The sequence below is a fragment of the Gymnoscopelus microlampas genome (assembly GCF_963454915.1).
Source record: "Gymnoscopelus microlampas genome assembly, chromosome: 18".
Classification (NCBI taxonomy): Eukaryota; Metazoa; Chordata; class Actinopteri; order Myctophiformes; family Myctophidae; genus Gymnoscopelus; species Gymnoscopelus microlampas.
In genome coordinates this window covers 13,721,158-13,742,954 of record NC_139955.1, presented here as the reverse complement: position 1 = coordinate 13,742,954, position 21,797 = coordinate 13,721,158, and the positions used below count along the sequence as shown (strand labels likewise).

General features: G+C 41.3%; 1 protein-coding gene across 1 annotated transcript; it reads left to right on the top strand.

Annotated features, from left to right (window-relative positions):
* Positions 1-340: 340 nt before the first annotated feature.
* On the top strand, positions 341-21,561 carry tspan17 (tetraspanin 17). Its single transcript, XM_084085856.1, has 8 exons — positions 341-894; positions 7,733-7,783; positions 10,969-11,115; positions 12,640-12,810; positions 15,942-16,067; positions 16,904-16,951; positions 20,702-20,818; positions 21,069-21,561. The coding sequence occupies exons 1-8, from the start codon at positions 805-807 to the stop codon at positions 21,132-21,134; spliced, it is 816 nt and encodes a 271-aa protein (XP_083941982.1). The 5' UTR covers positions 341-804; the 3' UTR covers positions 21,135-21,561.
* Positions 21,562-21,797: the final 236 nt, after the last annotated feature.

Below are 21,797 nucleotides of genomic sequence, written 5' to 3'. Positions count from 1 at the left end.
GTGAGCTTGTAGATCGGCTAATTTTGGTATAGGTGTAGAAGGGAAAAAATAGCACTGCGAGGCGTTGTGAGCTTGTAGATCGGCTAATTTTGGTATAGGTGTAGAAGGGAAAAAATAGCAGACCAAGTAAACCATTTTTTTTTTATCTGAGACGCAATACAGAGGGGGTCCCTGCTTCATCTCTCTCTCAGCTAGGGGGTCCTTGGCCTGAAAACGTTGAAGACCCCTGCGCTATGCATAGTCACATCCAGTAGAGGTCGTCGTGGAGGCAGGATGAAGGGCCACACAGTCAGTGCAGTGGCTCTCCTCGTCTCTGACAGTGAGGAGGTTAGATCTGTTGTTGAAGCCACAAAACAACCAGGATGAACACTTTAAAAAGAGCCCAACAGCAACGGAACTAAAGCCAGGAGGACATTTGATACCAAACTTCCAGGACTTTAACCGACCTGGACCTCGTTATGCACATGTTAGTGGCAGCTGAACGACAGCTAGTTGGATGTCGACTGAAAAAAACTGCAGATGAATCAGTGCCTCAGGAGGAAGAAGTAGTAGTAGCTCTGGATGTGTTGTTGTTAGTTAGCTGCTAATGCTAGTCGCAATAGTGGCGAAAAAGTCGAGTCAATTGAGCTGCTTTGTTAAATGCTGACCGCCTGGCAGGTCGTTGCATTAGTGTAGCTTAATGGAGCCAGTGAACACACACTCACTACAACTTTAGTTGAGCTACTGAAGTAGCATTTATTAGCCCTGAGAAGTAGTTAGCTTAGCTAGCTAGCCAGCTGCTAGCTCCACTGATCTGGGGAGAAAATGAGCAGAAAACACAACCAGCATTATAAAGGAGCAGAGGTCAGCTGCTGTGTCAAATACTTCTTGTTCGGGTTCAACATTATATTTTGGGTAAGTGTTACTGTGTGTGTGTGTGTGTGTGTGTGTGTGTGTGTGTGTGTGTGTGTGTGTGTGTGTGTGTTGTTGCCCTCTCTTGATTAACTTCACTGTCGTTCCCTATTTGGGGCATAATGATGTTTCACACATGAAATGATTCAAAAAGTCAAATAGATATTTGGTTAACAAAAGGGTTAATTTGGGACGTGTGTGTGTGCACTGTGCTGTGTACTGATGCCCTATCAAAATAAACAACAACAAATCAAACAATAATGGCAAGCACTAATTGTTTGATAGTTTATTTTGATAGTTGTTTTGATTGCTTGGTACTTAAATGAATAGGTGTGTGTGACTGTGTAAACTGTCCTTCTTTGGCCATGTGTTGGCTGACCGCACAACCATCTAACTTTAGGCCCGACATAACTGCTTTGCCATGACCTTTTTGTTGATCTGGTCAGCCTTAATTGACCCTTAACACATCCTTGATCCTTGCTCTTTGTGACCTGTGTGTGCCCTTGGAACCACCAGGGTTCTGTATACAACACACTGATGATTATATTTATGAAAGTAGGGCAACTATATGTTCTCTTAGTGTATCCTGTTGATTACTTTTTTGATTATTCGAATTATCTAGAAGTGAAATAAAACCACTTAACCATCAATTAACCACACAAACAGCATTATTTTATACTTTGTCACACAACATGTCATGCAGAATAGTGAAAATAGCAGATCTACAAGTTCACAACACATTGGCATGTGCACGTGTTGTGAGCTATGTTCATTTCACATATAATGACATGCACAAAATGTGGATTGATTATTAATGATGATTTTTATTGAATTATCAATATTATTTTTATGATAATTGATTAAATCGATTAGTTTCATTAACTGTTTCACCTTTACTCAAAAGGTCCCAACTACTTACACTATTTTAGCACCCAACTATGTCTATTTAGAATAGAGTTGGATCTCCAAGTGCTTCCAGCTTATCTTAAGGTAGTAGTCAAACTTGGCAGCTGCTCGTATTGGCTCAGTGAATTTCTCCCTCTGGTTTGAGCCAGAGAAAACATTAGTAGAACATAATGAACTCCACTCTACTCTCTGTATAAAATGTTTGCTGCTTGTTAAACTATTGGATATTATACTTGCCATCTTTCTGGGAAACCATTTCAGTTGTGTTTAAGGTTGGGGTTTGACGATGTAGCCAGTTTCACAGTGAAAGCGGTTCTGTACAGGCAAATTATTTAGATTAAATCAGTTTTGCATCGAGTGAATCTCTTGCCGAATATTTTCATCCCAAATCTGAAGTCCGCTTCACATGATTTAATTTTGATTTACATTTCTGTTGTCCTGGAAGGCCGAATCATCACCAGTTGCACTAAAAGCTGTTGATATGAAATATTTTTTCTCACTCTGTACTCTAACGATGTACCCCAAAGATTCGCCAAGGGATTCAAAAGGATTTGGATTTGATAAGCAGATTTACATTCTTATTGAAAAATCCTTTCGACTAACCAATCCTAGTAGGGTAAGGGTTAGGGTTTGATAGCTGATTCCATTTAGGAAAAGGTTCCGAGTGGGCATATGATTTGGATTCGAGAAACTCTGAGTCGACAAATCTCTTATCAAATCTTTTCTCTCCAAATCGAAAGGCTGAGTTGAAAGCTGAAATGGTATTGTCACCAAGTTCACTAAAAGCTGTACAGAGTACTCCTCAATCTAATCTGTCTACTTATGAAAAGATTCTATAAGGAATTTGAAAGTAAATGTATTTTCATTATATTCACATTTTATTAACCCATTAGACCGGGAACGCATCTGTGTGGCCTTTTTAGATTTATTTGGCTATTCAAAAATAGCAGATCGACAAGCATCTACTATGAGCTTGTAGATCTGCTATTTTTGGAAATAAAATCGTGAAAATGTGTGCAAATCGTATTATGTATATATTTTTTTAAGCAAACATTTTAACTCAAATATTTGCTTGTGGAGATTCTACAAATGTCTTCTAAATCCTAACAGTTTTTTGAAAAAATGTATATCGTAAGCAAAGATCTAGAAGACCCAGAAGCAAAGATTTGAGTTAAAAATGTTTTATGATTAGAAAAAAAATAGCAGATCTACAAGCACTCGGTGCCGCGCTATGAGCTTGTATATCTGCTATTTTTGAATAGCCAAAGTATACAATAATGGTTAAAGTGGTTACACAGATGCGTTCCCGGTCTTAAAGGGTTAAATCCTTTCAAACTAAGTCGTCTGTAGACTTGCAGTTGAGTGTCACTGGTGAGCTCAGCTCTCATTTCTATTAGCTGCCATTCAGCACTGAGGTTATGTGAGTTACACGACATGTCAGCCCCCGCGTCTCAGTACCCCAGTCTGAAAGGTCCTGCTGTTCACATCCCACCCTCGCCCCCCTCCCCTCACTGCCATCCTGATTCCTGTCCCTGACTGCAAGTAGTTTAGAAAGTCAGTGGCTGAAGGGATGGCATGTCTGCGTGCCTCAGAAGAGCTTCCCACACACTGTCTGAAGGAAAGGCCACACGGGTTTGAATACAACCCAGCCCTCCTCCATTCAAACACCCCTTTCACTCCCCCACCACCGCTATTGTATACAGGCACTGCATGATGCCATTGTTTCTCACTCTCACACACACACACACACACACACACACACACACACACACACACACACACACACACACACAACACACACACACACACACACACACACACACACACACACACACACACACACACACACACACACACACACACACACACACACACACACACACACACACACACACACACACACACACACACACACACACACACACACACACAGTCACACACACACCAAACCGCACGCACACTCACACAGACACCCACGCGCAAACCATACACACACAACACACACTCCCCCTCATTAAAACACAAAACGTATTCACACACAGGGATGAGAACAAAGGGTTGGGGTGTAGGGGGGGGGGGGTGGTACTGATGCTAGACCCGCCAGGCTCGTCAGCAGATGTGATCCACATGCACTCTCCTCCTCCTCCTCCTCGCCTTTACCTTCTTCCTCATTCCAGCATTCACTGACACGCTGTTGGAGGATCACACCTTGCCTATGAAGTGTCTGTTTGTTTTTTGTTTGCCACTAGTAACCACAGAGTACAGTCTTTAGTTGTAAACACTACACTCAAAATTGAAGCAGGGAGCGCCACTCTCTCTCTCTCGCACACACATGTGTGCATTGTGATGTACATGACACACACACACACACACACACACACACACACACACACACACACACACACACACACACACACACACACACACACACACACACACACACACACACACACACACAGAGACAGACGACTCTCACACAAACCACTTGTTTCTCATAAAGAGCACTCTGTATTGTAAATTCGACCAGCTAATCGAGAGGGAAAGGTTGAGTCATCGTCATTCAGCCCTGCTGTCTCTGACTCATATTTATGCTTTCTCTTGTCTGACTGTGACTGTTGAACCTATAGGCCAAGTCAGGCCTACAGCATTGTCTCTGAGTCTGTAGGAACAAGTTCCAGCTTGCTGGCTGTTTCCGTTAATAATCACCAAAAGATGCGCGCCTCTAGCTTGTGAGTTGTGAAACCTGCTTTTTGTTGGGACGAATCAGTAAATTGGCAAAATGGAGAGATCTGTGCTTTATTCTCCATCAAACAGCCCATTTATCTTTGCCGTAGAGCCAATCCCCACATCCACCTAATTAATCACGTTTTTCAGCCACCCCAGCAGCTGAGATGTGGGGGAGTTGTGCATGCTATAATTAAGAGCTTGTTAGGCTGCAAATGAGTTGCTGAGTTGGGATGGGTGCAGGGCTGCGTTAGAAGCTCGCTATACAGTGCTGGTTATTGCATAGTAAGGAGTCAGCACTGTATTTGCTCTCTCTGTCTAAAATGTCTAAGATGTAGGGTCAATTAAAAAGAATAAAAGTTGGCGATATAGCAACATACTGGTAGGATTTATAAAACATTTTTAGATATGTTTTTGGCCCACAGACCCCCATCTCAAAATGTTTTGTTCCAGGGACCTCCTGAAGCAAAGATTTGAGTTACAAAAATAAATAAATATATATATATATATATTTTTTTTTTTTCAAAGATTTGCAATTTTGTTTTAGATTTTTCAAAAATAGCAGATCTGCAAGCTCATAGTGCGGCACTCACTGCTGCGCTGTGAGCTTGTATATCTGCTATTTTTGAATAGCCAAAGAAATCTACAAATGACACAGATGCGTTCCCGGATTGAATGGGTTAAACCAGTGCAGCACAAAAATCTGTGCCAAGGGTCCAGGTTACCACAGTAACCTGAATCATCATGGTTCCCCCCTAAATCTCTATTATGAAGGCCATCTGATGAAGCACATTTATTTTGCTCCAGGGAAAACAGCAGTTGTGTGTCCCTGTGTAATCAGTTAGTAGCCCGTTTGATGATGGACCAAGCAGGATAAAGAAGTGGGAAGTTGGGAACCGATGACGTCAAGGGATTCTGTGTTGTTCTGAGCTGAGATGAGCTCCACAATATTGGTCGTACAAAGCTGCCGGTATCATATATCACCAACGCAAGGACTGTTGGCACAGCCTCGCACATTTGAAATTCAGCAGTCTGTGGAGTCATGGAGAGGGCAGTCATGCTTGAGTAAGTCTATAGCTTTTTGTGTGTGTGCGCGTGTGCATGTGGCGTGCATGCATGGATGTGTGTGTCTCCACTGGCAGCGTGGCACTTGGTTTGACTGTTGGTTAGTCGAGGTTAATAGGATCAGCTGGCTGAGAAGGGCATCTCAAGTGTTTATAATCCCCACGTGGAGAGGAAAAAAAACCTTGAAACGCCTCAGAGTGGACACAAACGCACGCACGCACAGAGAGCGAGTGAGTGTGGTAGAGAGTAAGAGTGAGCTCATAGCTTAATTTGAAATTTGAATAGCTGGGATGGGAAACGGCACGGTTGATATAACATCTAAACAGAAGCAATGAAGCATAGATCGAGCAGAGAGCGATAAAAGATTGATCTCTAGTCTAGACACACACACACACACACACACACACACACACACACACACACACACACACACACACACACTGGACACAGGGTTCACTTCTGGGAACAGATTGAAAAACTTTTCTGCAAAGAAGAAAAGGTGTTTGTTTGTATCCAATCTGTCAAGAACTATCCTTAATTGGAAATAAATCCTGCTGCACAAGTAAACGGAATACAATTTACATTTGGGAATTGATTGAACAAAATACACCCAGACACAAACAACAGCACCCATCACTTTCAGAAATGTACGTTTCACCGTTAATTCTCTGTGGGCGATTTTAGAGTCGAGGCTAAATAGATTAGACTGTCTCTCAGTCAGTCTGAACCCCTCCACCTGATCCCTGTCTGACAGTTCTCCCCTTCACTGTCACTTGCATATCGAAGTCGCCACCACCATGCCGAATGAATTCAGTATGTCTTCAGAATTCCATTAGGGTTAGCATAGAGCATTGTTCTAGCCATACCATATGAACCATGGCATCCCTATTCTGGGTATAATAGGCGAACATTCGGTAAAAGCAGGCAAACACTTGGAACATTTAGTGAAAATAGAAGATCACAAACTCACAACGCTTCACATTGCAACACATGGGTTTGTAGATCTATTCAATATTTGATGTACAACAAAATCTTTGTTTTAAGTGGCTGAGCATTTGTCTTGATGTGTGTATGCAGACATTGTTTTACTTGCCTCCCCTGATTTACATCAGGGAAGGCGAGGGCTTCTAACAATATGATTTAGACAAATTCAAACAATTAGGTTCCGCTAATATAATGTGTGTGCCTATAGTGAGTCTGCTTCCATCTATTTAATTTTATTGATTTTTTTTTCTTTTCAAAAACAAGAAAAATGCAATACAATTCCCCATGGTGTCACTATAGGTCAGTAACAAAAATAAAAACAAGAAAAAAACGGTATTTGAGACGGTATCGCTAATAATCCCTTCGCTTGTAAGTCTACTCCCACCCTAACCCATTGATCCATCCCACATGAGCTGACACCTCATATCGACAGAGACACAATACAATACAGAAGAAAAAAACATAAAGCATACATAAATAAAAAGATGCATAAAAGTAATGAATGAACAATGAATGGAGAAATACAGATGAAGTTATAGTCAAGAGCAAAGATGCAACAAATGAAGTGATTTTTAAGGATTTATATATTAATTTGTAAATAATGTCGTTCAGAAAGTGGTAAGACTTAACTGAGATGCTGGCAGATGGGTATGCTGTCCTATGCATGTTGTCCAGAGTTAAAAGAGATGTGAATGGAAAAAAGCATAAATAATGATTAATCAACTAACAAAGTCTTGATCGACTAAGACCAGGCCGACCAATAAATCAATGAAGCCTTAAGCCTTAGGGTTTAGGGCAATATTAGCAGGCAAATATTGGCACTGTGGATATCACTGCCTGTAAACACAACAAAGTGAAACGTTATCCCAGTATCCAATTTGAGCACTCACTCAGGCCACAGCACATTGATGATTACATCTTTAACCCATTTAGACCTAAAATTCTTTCTAAATCCTAACAGTTTTCTGAAATATTTATGTTGCTATAAATGTAGCTAAAATCTAAAATGACTTGTATGCTTTCCCAGATTTAAGGGGTTAAGAGACACAATGTTGCGTAGTGTTGCTGATGAAACTTGTAGAACGTCTCAGCACTTGCTTGGTAGCATCATTATATAGCTCTAGCTAACGTTGTTGCCTCTCCTGTGTGTTTTGTTTTGCAGTTACTTGGAGCCGCATTCCTCGCCATAGGCTTGTGGGCATGGGCGGAAAAGGTAAGTAATAAGTATACACTTGAAGTGTGCACACACACACACACACACGCACACACACACGCACACGCTAACACGAATACAAGACTGTTGTTTCGATTGCGTGCCTCACATTCCTCCCCTTAGTATTACCCATGTTACCTAAGCAAGAAATTAGGTCTCTTTTCTGGAGGGCATTTAGTTGGAGCAAGGAGAAGTGGTTAAGGGTGATATACAGTATGTGTGGTGCACTCCGTAAATAGCCTATCTACAAGCTGACAAAAGCGCGTTGTGAGCTTGTAGATCGACTATTTTTGGTATGCGACACCGGCGTGCAACGGTATAACTCAGACTTTAGTGCTTCACCATGTGCACAACTGTAGCACCATTCCTCTAACACGTTATGGTACTTAACCCATTATTAACTGATGAGGGCCTTAAAAACCTCTCAGGGAATGGAATATAATGTATGTTACAGTTGCAAGGTCCAGTACAATGTACAACCATTAACAACATTGTGTATTACAGGTTTAGCTGCTGCACACATATTTAAAAAAATCTTATTCTTCTGTTTTCTTTTTCTCAGTACACTGGATTTACCGTACAGGTATATGAAACTCATTTGTAACAGCATCTTGGAGCTGACATAGGAGATTTGAAATTAATACATGGAGAAAATAATATGTGGAGAATTTGTATTGCATTCCTTTACGGAGAATGAAGAATCCAAAAACCTAAAAATAAATGTAATTACTTAAATATATATTTTTTAAATTAATTAATTAATCTCCTTTAACCCTTTAATTCTCCTTTACGGAGAATGAATAATCCAAAAGCAAAGAGAAAAGTAACTTGATAAAAATCCGTTCATCAACTCCCGAACAACTCTCACGGTGTGGTTCTTGTCCTCAGCACTTTTCAAACATGGCTTTTTTTTGGCGGAAACTTAACTATTGTTTAAAACACTTATGGGCTAAACAGGCCACACCTGAAAAAATATTTTTCTGTGTACTAAAGAACTGGAGAGATGGGGAGAAACACTTTATTTGTAGCAATGATTACTGTCGCAATATAAATTCCCAACAAATTAATATTGCTTCCATCCCCTTTAAGGCTGGGAAGAGGGAAGCCATATGGCCGTTTTTATCTGATGCATGCATTGTCTTTGGCAGTATGACAGCATCTGCAGACAAATTGGATTAGCAGGCTACACATTTGTCAGGAAATTATTGTAGCAGCGGATCCTCTGTGGGCAATTGTATTAGTTTTCACTCTACACTACATATAAAGGTCAAATGGTGACTTTGCCCTCTCGTGTGTGAAGGAATGTGTTGCTGCTCGGATCTTCTTCCAGCTGGGTTAGCAGTCAATTTGCTCATTAATTAGCTGGAAATTGTACCAATTGATTTAGCAAATGCCCCACCAGCATGGAAACATGCACTGATTAGTAACGTCTGGTCATGAACTCTGTTCAAATTGGCCTGCCCAGGAGTACCACCAGTCAAACTGAGTGAATAATAATGAATTGCAGGCGCTAAAGGACCAAAAAGGGGTGAGGCTGGGTCTCTGAGTCACTGAGATGATGAGCCTCCGGCCTGCTCAACTCAGACAGACTTTTATTGTGGCAGGGTTTGTGCTTAATTCAAATCAAACTGTTGTCTCTGCATTATCAGTGTCATATGACTTCAAAATAATGAAATGCACAGGCTCTCCCTGCAGATTAAAAGGGCCGTTCACACTAAGCACTATAACTATATAGTTCACCTTTAAAAAAATATATATATAGTTGGTGTGAACTCTGCCATCCACTTGACTTAGAACGATTTTTAAAACTATATGTTTATAGTTATAGTTGTAGTGCTCAATGTGAATGGCCTTTTAGGAAGTCATGCCCTAGCACAGTCAGGAAGTCATGCCCTAGCACAGTCAGGTAGTCATGCCCTAGCACAGTCAGGTAGTCTTGCCCTAGCACAGTCAGGACAGGCTGGACCAAAACTACAATATGATGATTCGATTGATTGAGATCACAATTGTTTTCTAATGAAAATCCCACAGCAGTCACCTGACCTGCCTTAAGTGCGCAAGATTCCTTAATTCCCTGAGTCACGTCTATAAGGCAGCAATCATGCAGTTTCCAGCTTCAGGCTGGGGAAAAAAGTACAATCCTCAAAGAAAAAATTAAAAACATATCACAAGTGATTGTATTAATCAGTCAAAATTCATAATATCGGTTAACAGTTAAATGGTTTATTATTAACTTCACTACTACCAGCTTAAGCTGTAGCCGGTTTTGTCCTGTACGCCAGTGGTTCCCAACGTCTTAGCACGAGACCCAAAAGAAAGATTTGATGTCTCCCTGGGACTCAAACTAGTGAAAATCTACAAGCTCATGTGATGTGCTGTGAGCTTGTAGATCGGCTATTTTCACTACATTTTTTTTTCAGGGGGGCATTTTTGAAAATCTTTTGAAATAATAAACAAAAATAAAGGGACTTTTTCTTGCGACCCATAAGAATGGGACCGCAACCCACAAATGGGACTGTTTGGGAAACACTTCTGTACGCTATCAGAGAAGCAGGGAGGATGCAGGAACTGGAGCAGACCAGAGACTGACAGGAAGTCATCTTGAATACACACACACACACGCATGCATGCACGCACGCACACACACACACACAGAGGACTGTGGGGGCAGGGCTGTCGGAGAGGAAGGATGGATGTCTGTTTTTGAATGTTTGTGGAAGGTTTTAAACACTGCCTTCCGTGGAAAATATCTCACGTTTTAGGCATGCGTTAGATCTGCCAGAGAGCAAAAAAAAACGCAAACGTTGTAAATAAATCAAGACAGAATGCTGAAGAAGTCATCAGGCTGCAGGCTTTGTTCTTTGTGTGTAAAAGAGAAAACAAACAGAACAAAAGCGTAGGACAAGTTAGGACGTTTTCTGTGAAACACCTGAACAGCTACACCCCCTGGGGTTTTTAATGGGTCAATCTAAGGCTCTCTGGCCTGCTGGCACACAGCGCACGTGTTTATTTGAAATACTCAAACATCAGAGGCTCCCTTGTAGGTTTTTTTTGTGTGTATGTTTTGTGTGTGTCTTGCAGAAGACACACTTGACGAGAGGAATGAAGGGAAGTAGTGTTTTCTTTTATTTTTTTAAAAACCTGAATTATAACCAACTTGGTTGGGTTGTCTTCCTTCCCTGCAGGGGGTCCTGGCCAACATTTCGACCATCACAGACCTCGGGGGCTTCGACCCTGTGTGGCTCTTCATCGTGGTCGGAGGGGTCATGTTCATTCTGGGCTTTGCCGGCTGTATAGGAGCACTGCGAGAAAACACCTTCCTGTTAAAGTTTGTAAGTCAACACCCAGTTTATGTTTTCTATATCCTCTTACTATACTTCTATCATAACTATATTATACTTCATTGTACGATGGTGTCATGTGTCGTAAATAGCCAATCTACAAGCTCACAAGGCATCGCCTTGTGAAAATTGATATTTTCGTTATTTGGATGCTTTTGAAAGATTTTTGCCTAATTTTCCAAAATGATTGCGCTATATGACATGCCCAAAAATAGGGACACCAAGTGTTGCTAAACCAATTCACACCTCGCTCGCGCACGTCTCACACCTCGACAACGGAGAATTCGCACCACAGCTAACATCGTCAGTGTAGCAGGTGTTTACTGTGATATTATTGCCTCAAATGTTTTACACAAACCACGTCTGGTCTCATCATAACACCGATCCGCCCATCATACTGGACCGCAGCATTTCCCCCTTTCATCAAATCATATCTTCCCCATCTGTACCACGGCTTGTTGGCAAGCCATGGATAAAGAAAAAAAAACACCACTCCCCGGAGCTATGACACATCATTTTCGGAGAAGGTTGTCTTTGTTGTGCGGTGGTAACGTCACGTGACTGGCGAGAGACAAACTAGCCTGGTTGCCGCCAGCACCTATTAGCTGCTGTCCAGGTCCATTAGGCTCCGGCAACAGAGGAGATATGGGAAGCTGATGTGGCTTTTGGGCTCGGGAAGTTCTTTATGACCCGGTGCATTTATCATTAGCCCCCTCTTTTTTTCCTCCCGCATTTACTGTAAAGGCACGGCCGCGATGGCACCTCTGGGACTGCCGGTCTCACAGCCACGCTCTCACAGCCATTCTGTATACAGAGGGGTAATAGATCAAAGTAATTTTCCTATTTGTTTTTTTTGTAGTTTCCTAAGCAAATTGCAATAAGAACAAATTTGTTTCATCCTCATTATTCCCCCCAAAACGTATTTTATTGTGTGAATGATATTTAGGTGCAAAACAAAACCGTTCCATGCTTTCCTTTAACAGCCCCCACCACCACCCCAAAAAATATAATTTAAAAACAAATATATATGTAAAATGTATAAATACTGTCTATATAAAATTCATGGATTGTTTGCAAACAAACAAGCACATTGGTGTGTGTACGCGGTATGTATGCGTGTGTTTGTGAGTGAGAATAATGTATCGATGCATGTGATGTGTATTGTTATTGTGTGGGTAAGTCTGCTTACAAGTGAGTCGTGTGAGTGAGTACTAGTAGTCTATTAATGTATCTATTTATTGCTGTATGTATTGTTCATTATGCACTTCATACTTTTACTCTTTTTAGTCTGTGCTGCAGATTCCCCCCCCTGGGGGAAAATAAAGTGTTATCCCATCCTATCCTAAAATAAGAGGCTGAATGATCTCCTTTGTGTGTGTGTGTGTGTGTGTGTGTGTGTGTGTGTGTGTGTGTGTGTGTGTGTGTGTGTGTGTGTGTGTGTGTGTGTGTGTGTGTGTGTGTGTGTGTGTGTGTGTGTGTGTGTGTGTGTGTGTGTGTTTGCATGGATGTGTACAGTTCTCCGTGTTCCTGGGATTGATTTTCTTCCTAGAGTTAACCGCCGGCATCCTAGCGTTCGTTTTCAAAGACTGGATCAAAGACCAGCTCAACTTCTTCATCAACAACAACGTCAAGGCCTACCGCGATGACATCGACCTGCAGAACCTCATCGACTTTGCCCAGGAATATGTGAGTCTACAGCTAGTGTCTCCCATCATGTCAAGTGGTCTTGTTTATGTCTGTATCTGTCTTAAGCGTCTCTCTGTAGAAACGACGATCAATTCGACACCCCGCTGCTGAGTAGATCCCATGATGAATGGCATTGTAGTGGATTGGAGTAGTTATTCAATCATTTGAATGAGATGATTTAGATAATTGGATCTTGTGTGTAATCGCTCTGGTGTGATGTAACACTCGCGTAATCCTGCCTGATCATTAATGGCACACGATCTGTAGCACAGTAGCTACATGCGTGTGCACGCTTAAGCTGACCTGAGCTCCAGATCAACAAACAAAGACCGTTTTCATTGGCCATAGCAGCTTGTTAACCCATTAAGACCGGGAACGCATCTGTGTCACTTTTAGATTTCTTTAGGCTATTCAAAAATAGCAGATATACAAGCTCATACGAGCTTGTAGATCTGCTATTTTTGTCAAATCGTAAAAATGTGTGCAAATCTTTATATATATATATATATATATATATATATATATATATATATTTTTTTTTTTAAAGCGTTAGGATTTAGAAAACATTTTTTTAATCGGCCTCAGGTCTTAATTGGTTAAAACGCTGTGACAATGGCTGCAGGGGGGTAAATAGTTTTTAATCTTTAGATTTTTTTCTCTGCAGTTTAGTCCCGCCCAGTGTATAGTCCGCCATACACATAATGCACCACTGGATCTCCCAGTATCATAAGATGATATAACAAATTACAAATATCCAAGCTGCTTTGATGACCTGGCCCACTGTTGAACTGAAAACTCCCTGCAGCCTAAAGGAACCTCACCAGTCTGCATGCATATTAATTTTAGATTACACAGCAATATTGTCAGTGAGTGTGTTTACATGCAAACGAGAAATGGGATTAATAGGTTTCATCAGCCAATATTGACACAAATGGATATCAGTAATGTGATTGCTCTTAAGTTGCGTCTACACAATTATTTGCATAGTCACTGTACAGGGTCCCCACGGTCATGAAATTCCTTGAAATATTTTGAAATTAAAAAAAAAAAAATCCAGTACTGGAAAAGGTTTGAAATTGATCAAACATCATCAAAGGTCCTGGAATTTGTCAAGGGTCCTATTTGGCTATGCATTGTTTTTGGCTATTGATTTTGTTAAAACAAAACATTTTCATAAACATGAATAATATTACACCAAATATGTAACATAAGTAGTTTTTCGCCGAACGGGCTGTGTGACGGCAGCCTAATGTATGTCTCAAACTTTATTTTTGCTACACTGCCTATCTTTGGGCATTCTACATAGGAGTAAGAGACACATTATTGCACCGAATGATTGTTATATAGGCCTGGAAATTGGGCTAAATATTCTGGAAAAGTTTTGGAAAGGTTTTGGAAATTCATTGCTAAAAATGTGTGGGGACCCTGACTGTATACTCCATGGAAAATACATGGGGGGAATGAAAATCTGAAGTTCCCTGGCAAAACTTTCTCTCTCTCTCTCACTCTCACTCTCACACACACACACACACACACACACACACACACACACACACACACACACACACACACACACACACACACACACACAGAGTTTGCTTATCTGCGAAAATGCCTGGGAAGTGTGTGTTCAATAATGTATGGCTTTCAAACACAACATACTGTATAATAACTGGAGAGAGAGAGAGGCAGAGACCGAAGCCTCACTGGATGCAGGCTACCTATGCACCAAAACTTATGTTAATGGCAACAAGTAGCTCTGGTCAGCCATGCCAAAGGCAAAAAGCATAAAGACAACCAAAAGGCTGTTGCACAGACTGCCAGTTTCTGCACATATTTCACGCCTGATGTAAGACCAGATAACATTAGACCTACCGCTTCGACAAGCACGGCAAGACAACTTCACTGATGCTCAACCAATCCACTACCGCATCATGCAACCTGCTATCGGCTGAAGTGGTTTGGGCACTGAAAACAATGGACTCACATTATTCATACAGCTCCTGTCGCTAACACGGGTGAGCTTTTCGGAGCTACAGTATGCCGAATAGTGGCCAAATGTATTTGTGGGAAACAAAATGTGCATACCTGTCCACATTTGGTATTGCAATCTACTTAAAACCGCTTGTTGTCAGAGAGGTGACCAGCCAGGCTGGTTACACAATGATGTTCAACGAAGGCCCGAACAAAACTCTCCAACGCAAACAGATGGACCTGCACATCCAGATTTCGGTTCAGATTTAATTTTTGCTCTCCAAAAGTCATGGAAATTGTGTAAATTATTGCTGAAAAGTTTAGAAAATTAATTGGAAAAATGTGTGGTAATCCTTTCTCTCTTTCAATCAAACTCTCCAACTCCCTCCTTATGGTGCAACATAGAATGTATCAACATTTAGACACAAGTTAAGTGCTGTTATCTCCTTATGATTTATGCAAAACCATACAACTCACCAGAGCGGGGTGTTCTGTTCATCATCAAGGCTGGTGGCTATTTCCACTTGTACGGTATTCGCCTTAGGACAGCTCAGCAAGATGTGCACAGTAGTTAATCAGAGAAAGTTTATGATTCATGCCATTGGGGCTGATGTCAGCCCCAATGGCATGTATTATAATGTTTTATTTGTCGTACTGTGTTGCTATTTGTGAGATTTAAAAAAATAATTGCCTATAAAGACATACCAAAACATAGGGACGCTAGGGTTAATTCACTTAATGCAAATAAAGCCTGCTTTGTGCACTTTGCTCAACACCATTTTATACAACTCACTAATGCAGTGTTCTCATGTCATTCTTAACCTAGTTCTAGTGATGCATGTTGTTCTGTTGTTCTGGAGTTGGCCAGCAACAGTCATGTCCATGAAAATGGACAATCAAGTACAATCTTATTCGTAAATGAATAACTCATTCATCAATTCTATTTCACCCATCCTATCTATTAGGAGCAATGGGCAGCAAGTGAGATTAATCCTGTTCCTAATGACTGTCCCACCAGACTATGTGATAAGACACTCGACAGCTATCAATCGAACACAATCAATGGACGGAACAAATTGTGATATTTCAGTTCATAATAGTTTGAAAAATGTTCCACTGAATAATAGTGTTACTTTGTCCTGTCCTCCCTGGCACAGTGGTCATGCTGTGGAGCTCACGGTCCCAACGACTGGAATATGAACATTTACTTCAACTGCACTGAGCTGAACCCCAGCAGAGAGCGATGTGGCGTGCCCTTCTCCTGCTGTGTCAAAGACCCCGCCGTAAGACCACCCTCAATACACTCACTATAGCAGTGGTTCTCAAACGTTTTCATGTCAAGGACCCCCAATTTGATATGTATTTGGCCTTCTGAAAAGGTTTTGTGTGTGGCAAAATGAGTTAAGATGGTATCAAAAATCTGTTTAACCACTTTAACCTTGTATACAGTACATAAGCTATTTGAAAATGGCAGATCTACAAGCAATGAGCTTGTACTGAAGATCTGCTGTTTTCAAACCACCTTGAAAATGTTTGAAAACCACTGGTATACAAAAACACCACGCTTCCCCACCTAGAAATGATGTAACATACTCCAGTGAGACGCTATTCAATGGCGTGCAACCAAGCTCAGAGTGTATTCATCTTTCTATTGTTTCATTACACCAGGTAGCACATCTTCAACCAGAAAGGGCAGAGCTTGCAAGGGCTGCAACTATAGATATATTCAAATTAATTAACTGATTAATTAGTCTGATTAAACACAATTCTATACTTCGTATTACATAAAGGTGTGGTGTGAAAATATCTACAAGCTTCTAGAGCAGCAATTAAAGGGAAAAAAATTAAAAACAATCAATTTCAATTATCGAAAATGTTCTTCGATTATTTTACTGTTGTACCCCTGGAACTCGCAAAGTCTGGTGATGTAGTGATTGGTTGAAATAAAAATGTGCTCAGACCACACAACTGTGTAATTTCCCGTAACCTCTCTGTTGTGGAGAATTCCTCCATTAGCTGGTGACACAGTCAACAAGTTACTAGTCAAAAAGTGTATTGTTTTTTTGTGTTTCTTCATTGTTTCCTTACGTTAATGTGTGCTATATGCTGTTTGTTACAGGAGGACGTCATCAACACACAGTGTGGATATGATGTTCGTCTCCAAGGGGTTAGTATGTCTACTTGTATTTTCCACTGCTCTAGATCATGCTTTACATGCATAAAGGGCAACTTCATAAGTTTTTCCTTTTTGTAACCCATTCAAACAGGGAACGCATCTCTGTAACCACTTTATCCATATTTTATACTTTGGCTATTCAAAAATAGCAGATCTACAAGCTCATAGCGCGCTATGAGCTTGTAGATCTGCTATTTTTTGAAAAATCGTGAACATTTTTGCAAATCTCTGGGTTAAATATCTGTCGATCTAGTGATCAACAAGAGACTTGTGTATCATCAGATGAGAAGAGAAAATACAAAAAAACGAACAATGAAAGACGGTGACTCATCAAAAGGAAAAGTTACACATCACATACGTTACAAAGCACTGACAGTTAGCCTGTTAACTCATTACCCATTTACTTACATCTTCCAAACAGACTAACACTGAAAGAAAATAATTTAAATACGGTAATCATCAAAATTTATGACAATGAATCAACATGAAAAAATGCAGATGGATAACAAAATAGACGATCAACAAGCTCACAATGTGTTGCACCGCAAAAAAATATTGTTTTATTTTTTATAATCGATTAAATTGATTAGATCTAATAACTGTTGATAGAGAAATGGTCTGACCGTATACCTATCCCTCACTCTACCTGGGTCCACCACCCCGAATAACACAGTTTAGAGGTCAGGAGGAACTTATTTAAAGCCTTGCCGAAACTTCACCAGTTTTCAACTTCAGTCCTAGCATTCTACTGTGAGGAAGATATGTGAGATTCTGACATACTGTAACATTTCCCAATGCGCTCCGTCTCGAGAGATCGCTCTCCGCCTGGAGCTGGGAAAAGAATATATAGTTTTATGCAGGCTGGCTGTGTTTTTCTCTTAACATACCAAACACATTGGGAAGTACTATATATTTTCTGCTATTGTATAGAGGGTATAGGATTCAGGTTAAAAAATGTATGTTTCCCTTTAAGCAGCTATATAATTCAAGTCCCATAATCTCACTTTTAGAGCTCATTATTTTTTATTTTGTCAAATTTACATCTTCGGTTGTGATGGTTTTCCAAGAACTATAGCTCAGACGATGGTACACACTGTTCGTGGTGACAGACATAAGTAAGTAGTATAACATGGCTGGAAGGCAACGGTTCTCTGCCCTGAACAACATGATGCAGAGCTGCTAAGTGGAGGCATGCCAGAGAGTATTCACTCAGCAAAGTTGCCCAATTGGAAGGATTTCATCATCTGTTTAGGAGTGGTGGTGCCAGTCTAGACCAAGTCCACTTGTTATCTGAAACGGTCTGTACTTATGGTGGATTCCTTTTCGTAGGGGGGTTTTAACCCTTGCAATCCGGGAATGCATCTACAAATGTCTTCTAAATCCGAACAGTTTTCGGAAAAACGTATGTTGCGATAATATCAGTGGTTCTCAAACTTTGTTCATGTCAAGGACCTCCAAAATGACATGTATTTGGCCACGGACCCCCCATCTGAAAATATTTTGTTCCAGGGACCCCCCATAAGCAAAGATTTGAGTTAAAAATGTTCCCTTAAAAAATATAGATATATAGGATATTCAAATATTTGCACAAATGTTATAGATTTTTCAAAAATAGCAGATCTACAAGCTTATAGCACGACACTCGGTGCCGTGCTATGAGCTTGTATATCTGCTATTTTTGAATAGCCAAAGTATAAAATAATGGTTATGGCTAAAATCTAAAATGACACAGATGCGTTCCCGGTCTTAATGGGTTAAGTCCTGTTGTCAATGCGATGTGAGCTTGTAGATCCGTTATCGCTATTTTGGAAGATTTGATGACATGCCCAAAATAGGGACGCCAGGTTGAATGTGGTTAAAATCAGTGATAACTTTTAACTGTTCCTTCAGCATAGACATACACATAAATATAAGGGATTTTATTATAATTCTTACGACGGGGCATTCACTGTAGCTGACATTCATGTACATATTCTAATGACATCCGACCACCAAACACAGGAAGAGAGAAGGTAGAGTATGTATAGGGTTAATTTGCCGGCATACTGTTCCTTGCCTTAATGACAGATTGGCGTTCTAACAGGGATAATTAGGCTCCAGTTATAGCCTCAGAGACCAGCCTATCTATGCTCTGTAATTGGCGGCTCAGTGGCTTATGCCAGTCCTCTTGTGTGTATGTGTGGGTGTGGTGGTAACAACTCACTGCACTGCAGTCAGCAGGAGTGCTGTTGCTAGGCGCGCTACAACACAGTGAGCCACCTGCCAATCGCCACGGTCCATTTCCTATGCACGCTCTTTTTCTGTAAGCGCAGCGAAGGCCAGTGGCATCGATCAACGCGTCACGCTACGTTCCCGCGTCGTGGGGCTTATGGCGGCATATGGAATACAATTTATGTCACGGTATAATTTGAAGCATATATATCACGTTATATTCCTTTTCCTTCAAATTTCAAGTTAAATGCTTCTTAAGGGGTAAAGCACTGGTATGGCATAGCAGCTATTATGGTACTATTTAATGCATTACTAGGACATAGTTCACATGGTACAGACTAGTAATTTTCATCTCTAAAAAAATGTTTAGGAAATACAATAAAATCAAGCTACTGAAAATAAAAAACGACTTCTAGTGCAGCAGAAAAAAAAGACCTGGGCATGGTCAAAATCCATACCGTAGGGCAGCACCCCCCACTGGCATGTTGTTAGCGGTGTGTCTACGGTGGGAAAGAGGAAGAGGGAGGATGACAAAAACAACAAAGACAGAGCGGCTGAAATGGCTCCAGGGGGGTGGGTCATGGTCACAACAACAAATGGTTTCCTGCCATTTCATTGGCCGCCCAGGGATTGCCTTTACCAATCCAATTGGTTTGAGAGGCATTTTCCAGGTTTTTGCAAGAAGGAAAATGGGGAACAAAGAGTTTCTTGGTGGAGTTATCTCCACAGGAGTAACAAAGAGACCATTGTGGGAAACGCCCCCCCCCCCCCACCTCAGTGTCAATGGAGGTTCTAAATTACACCTTTTCTGTTGTCATCCATGAATGGAGCTCGTACGTCATTGGCTTAATGTCCCAACACAAAACGGCCATCTGTACTGTAAGTCAGGAAGCCCTTCCTGATTTTATGACAAGTCCTTGCAGAAGTCAGCGATCTGCTGTCCATCTTCTCAGCATATTGTACCACACCTTCAAATTAAGTGCTTTGATGTGTTCCACCTTGCAAATGCAAAAAGCAGTAACTGCTTAGAGTGGCTTTGCGGTTGTGTGAACATGTGGTCATTTGACTCGGTAAAAGGCAATTCTTTAGGCATGCTGTTATATGTCTAATTCTTAAAACATAATTCAAAAGTAGCGAAAATGGGAGCTTGTAGATTGGCCACACGACGGCATCCTATGACAAAGTATAAAATATTGAGTGGTTAACAGTTAACACTGAACTAACATAATTATTTATTTTATTTATCTTCATAAAATGTAAGTTGGTTCCTTAGTACAAAAGTGTGATCTCAGAATAAGTATGTCCTGTTCCCTCATAAAGCTGTCAGCAGGCCATCTGTGCCACAGGAAATGTACGCAACGATGTGTGTGTTAGTCATAGGCCAAATGCTTACGTTTGCCTTGACTCATTATGCAAAGTCCAAAGATCCGTCTCAGACCCAGTTATTTATGTTTTAGGTCATTTTTTTAAATGTACCTATTTGTCAGACTTTTGTAACGTTTTCATTTATTTTGTATGCTTTATGAAAAGGAGTTGGACCAGCAGAAATATATCTATACCAAGGGCTGTGTGGGGCAGTTTGAGAAGTGGCTTCAGGACAACCTGATAGTTGTGGCTGGAGTCTTTGTCGGTGTTGCACTTTTACAGGTAAGAAGTATTTTATCTCCATGCAGACAGCTGGTCTGCCTCTTGCAGTAAAATGTTTATCTAAAGCCAAGAATGCGGCAGTGCTTTGTGATTTTGGGTCATTGCCGCCATCTGCTGGTGAAAATTCTCCACATCAAGCACGCCCAGCCATCAGGTCATTGCAGACCAGTTCACCTCTAGTTCCCCCCCTGTTAAGCAGTCGGCTGTGTTGGTGTGATCTCATTTCCTTCCTGGCTGTGTTCATGTGTAGATATTTGGGATCTGCCTGGCTCAGAACCTGGTGAGCGACGTCAAAGCAGTCAAAGCCAACTGGTGACGCAAGGCCCCCAGAGAAGAGGCGAGACGCTCCCCAGACAGCCCAGCACACCGCTGACGACACTACAACCGTCTACTTCCACGTTGAGCCCAGGCAACACGCATACACACACACTTACGTAGACGTAATATTATGCACACAGGAAAAATACACAGGTAAAACATTCCTACTCAGACAGTCAACACACAGCCTTGTTTGTTTACCATTGAGCCAGGGGATTGAGTCTTACTCCGACACACTGGGGACCTCCTGCGGCCGTCTCCTTAAACCTGCTTCAAAGTCAGGCTTTGTATTTTCCTTTTGATTTGGTTCTTCAGCTGGGCGCATTTCTGGGACACCGTTGTGTGAGGACTCCTGTCAAGTGAGAAAAGAGACGGATAGAGCCACGCGCAAACACTAAAACAGAGAGGGATGGGGGTGGGGGGGGGGGGGGGGGTTGTTTAACTCCAGGTTTTTAGCGGTCACACTTTGCAATGTCACACAACCTCAGGCGCTCGACTTGGGAAGTAATCGCACATCCCCGAAAATGCCTTTCCAAGGTTTGGTTTGTTCATTCGTTCTCCCTTCCTCCCACTTGTCCCCCCTTTGAGAATTAAGTGGCTGTCGGGGACAGTGGCGCACGGACCCATCGGGTGTCATTTTCCTCATCATAACCTTTCATGA

Coding starts and splice junctions, on each gene's coding strand:
- tspan17 (XM_084085856.1), top strand. CDS start 805: ATGAGCAGAAAACACAACCAGCATTATAAAGGAGCAGAGGTCAGCTGC. Junction 7,784..10,968: donor TGTGGGCATGGGCGGAAAAG/GTAAGTAATAAG, acceptor CCTTCCCTGCAG/GGGGTCCTGGCCAACATTTC. Junction 16,068..16,903: donor GCTGTGTCAAAGACCCCGCC/GTAAGACCACCC, acceptor TGTTTGTTACAG/GAGGACGTCATCAACACACA.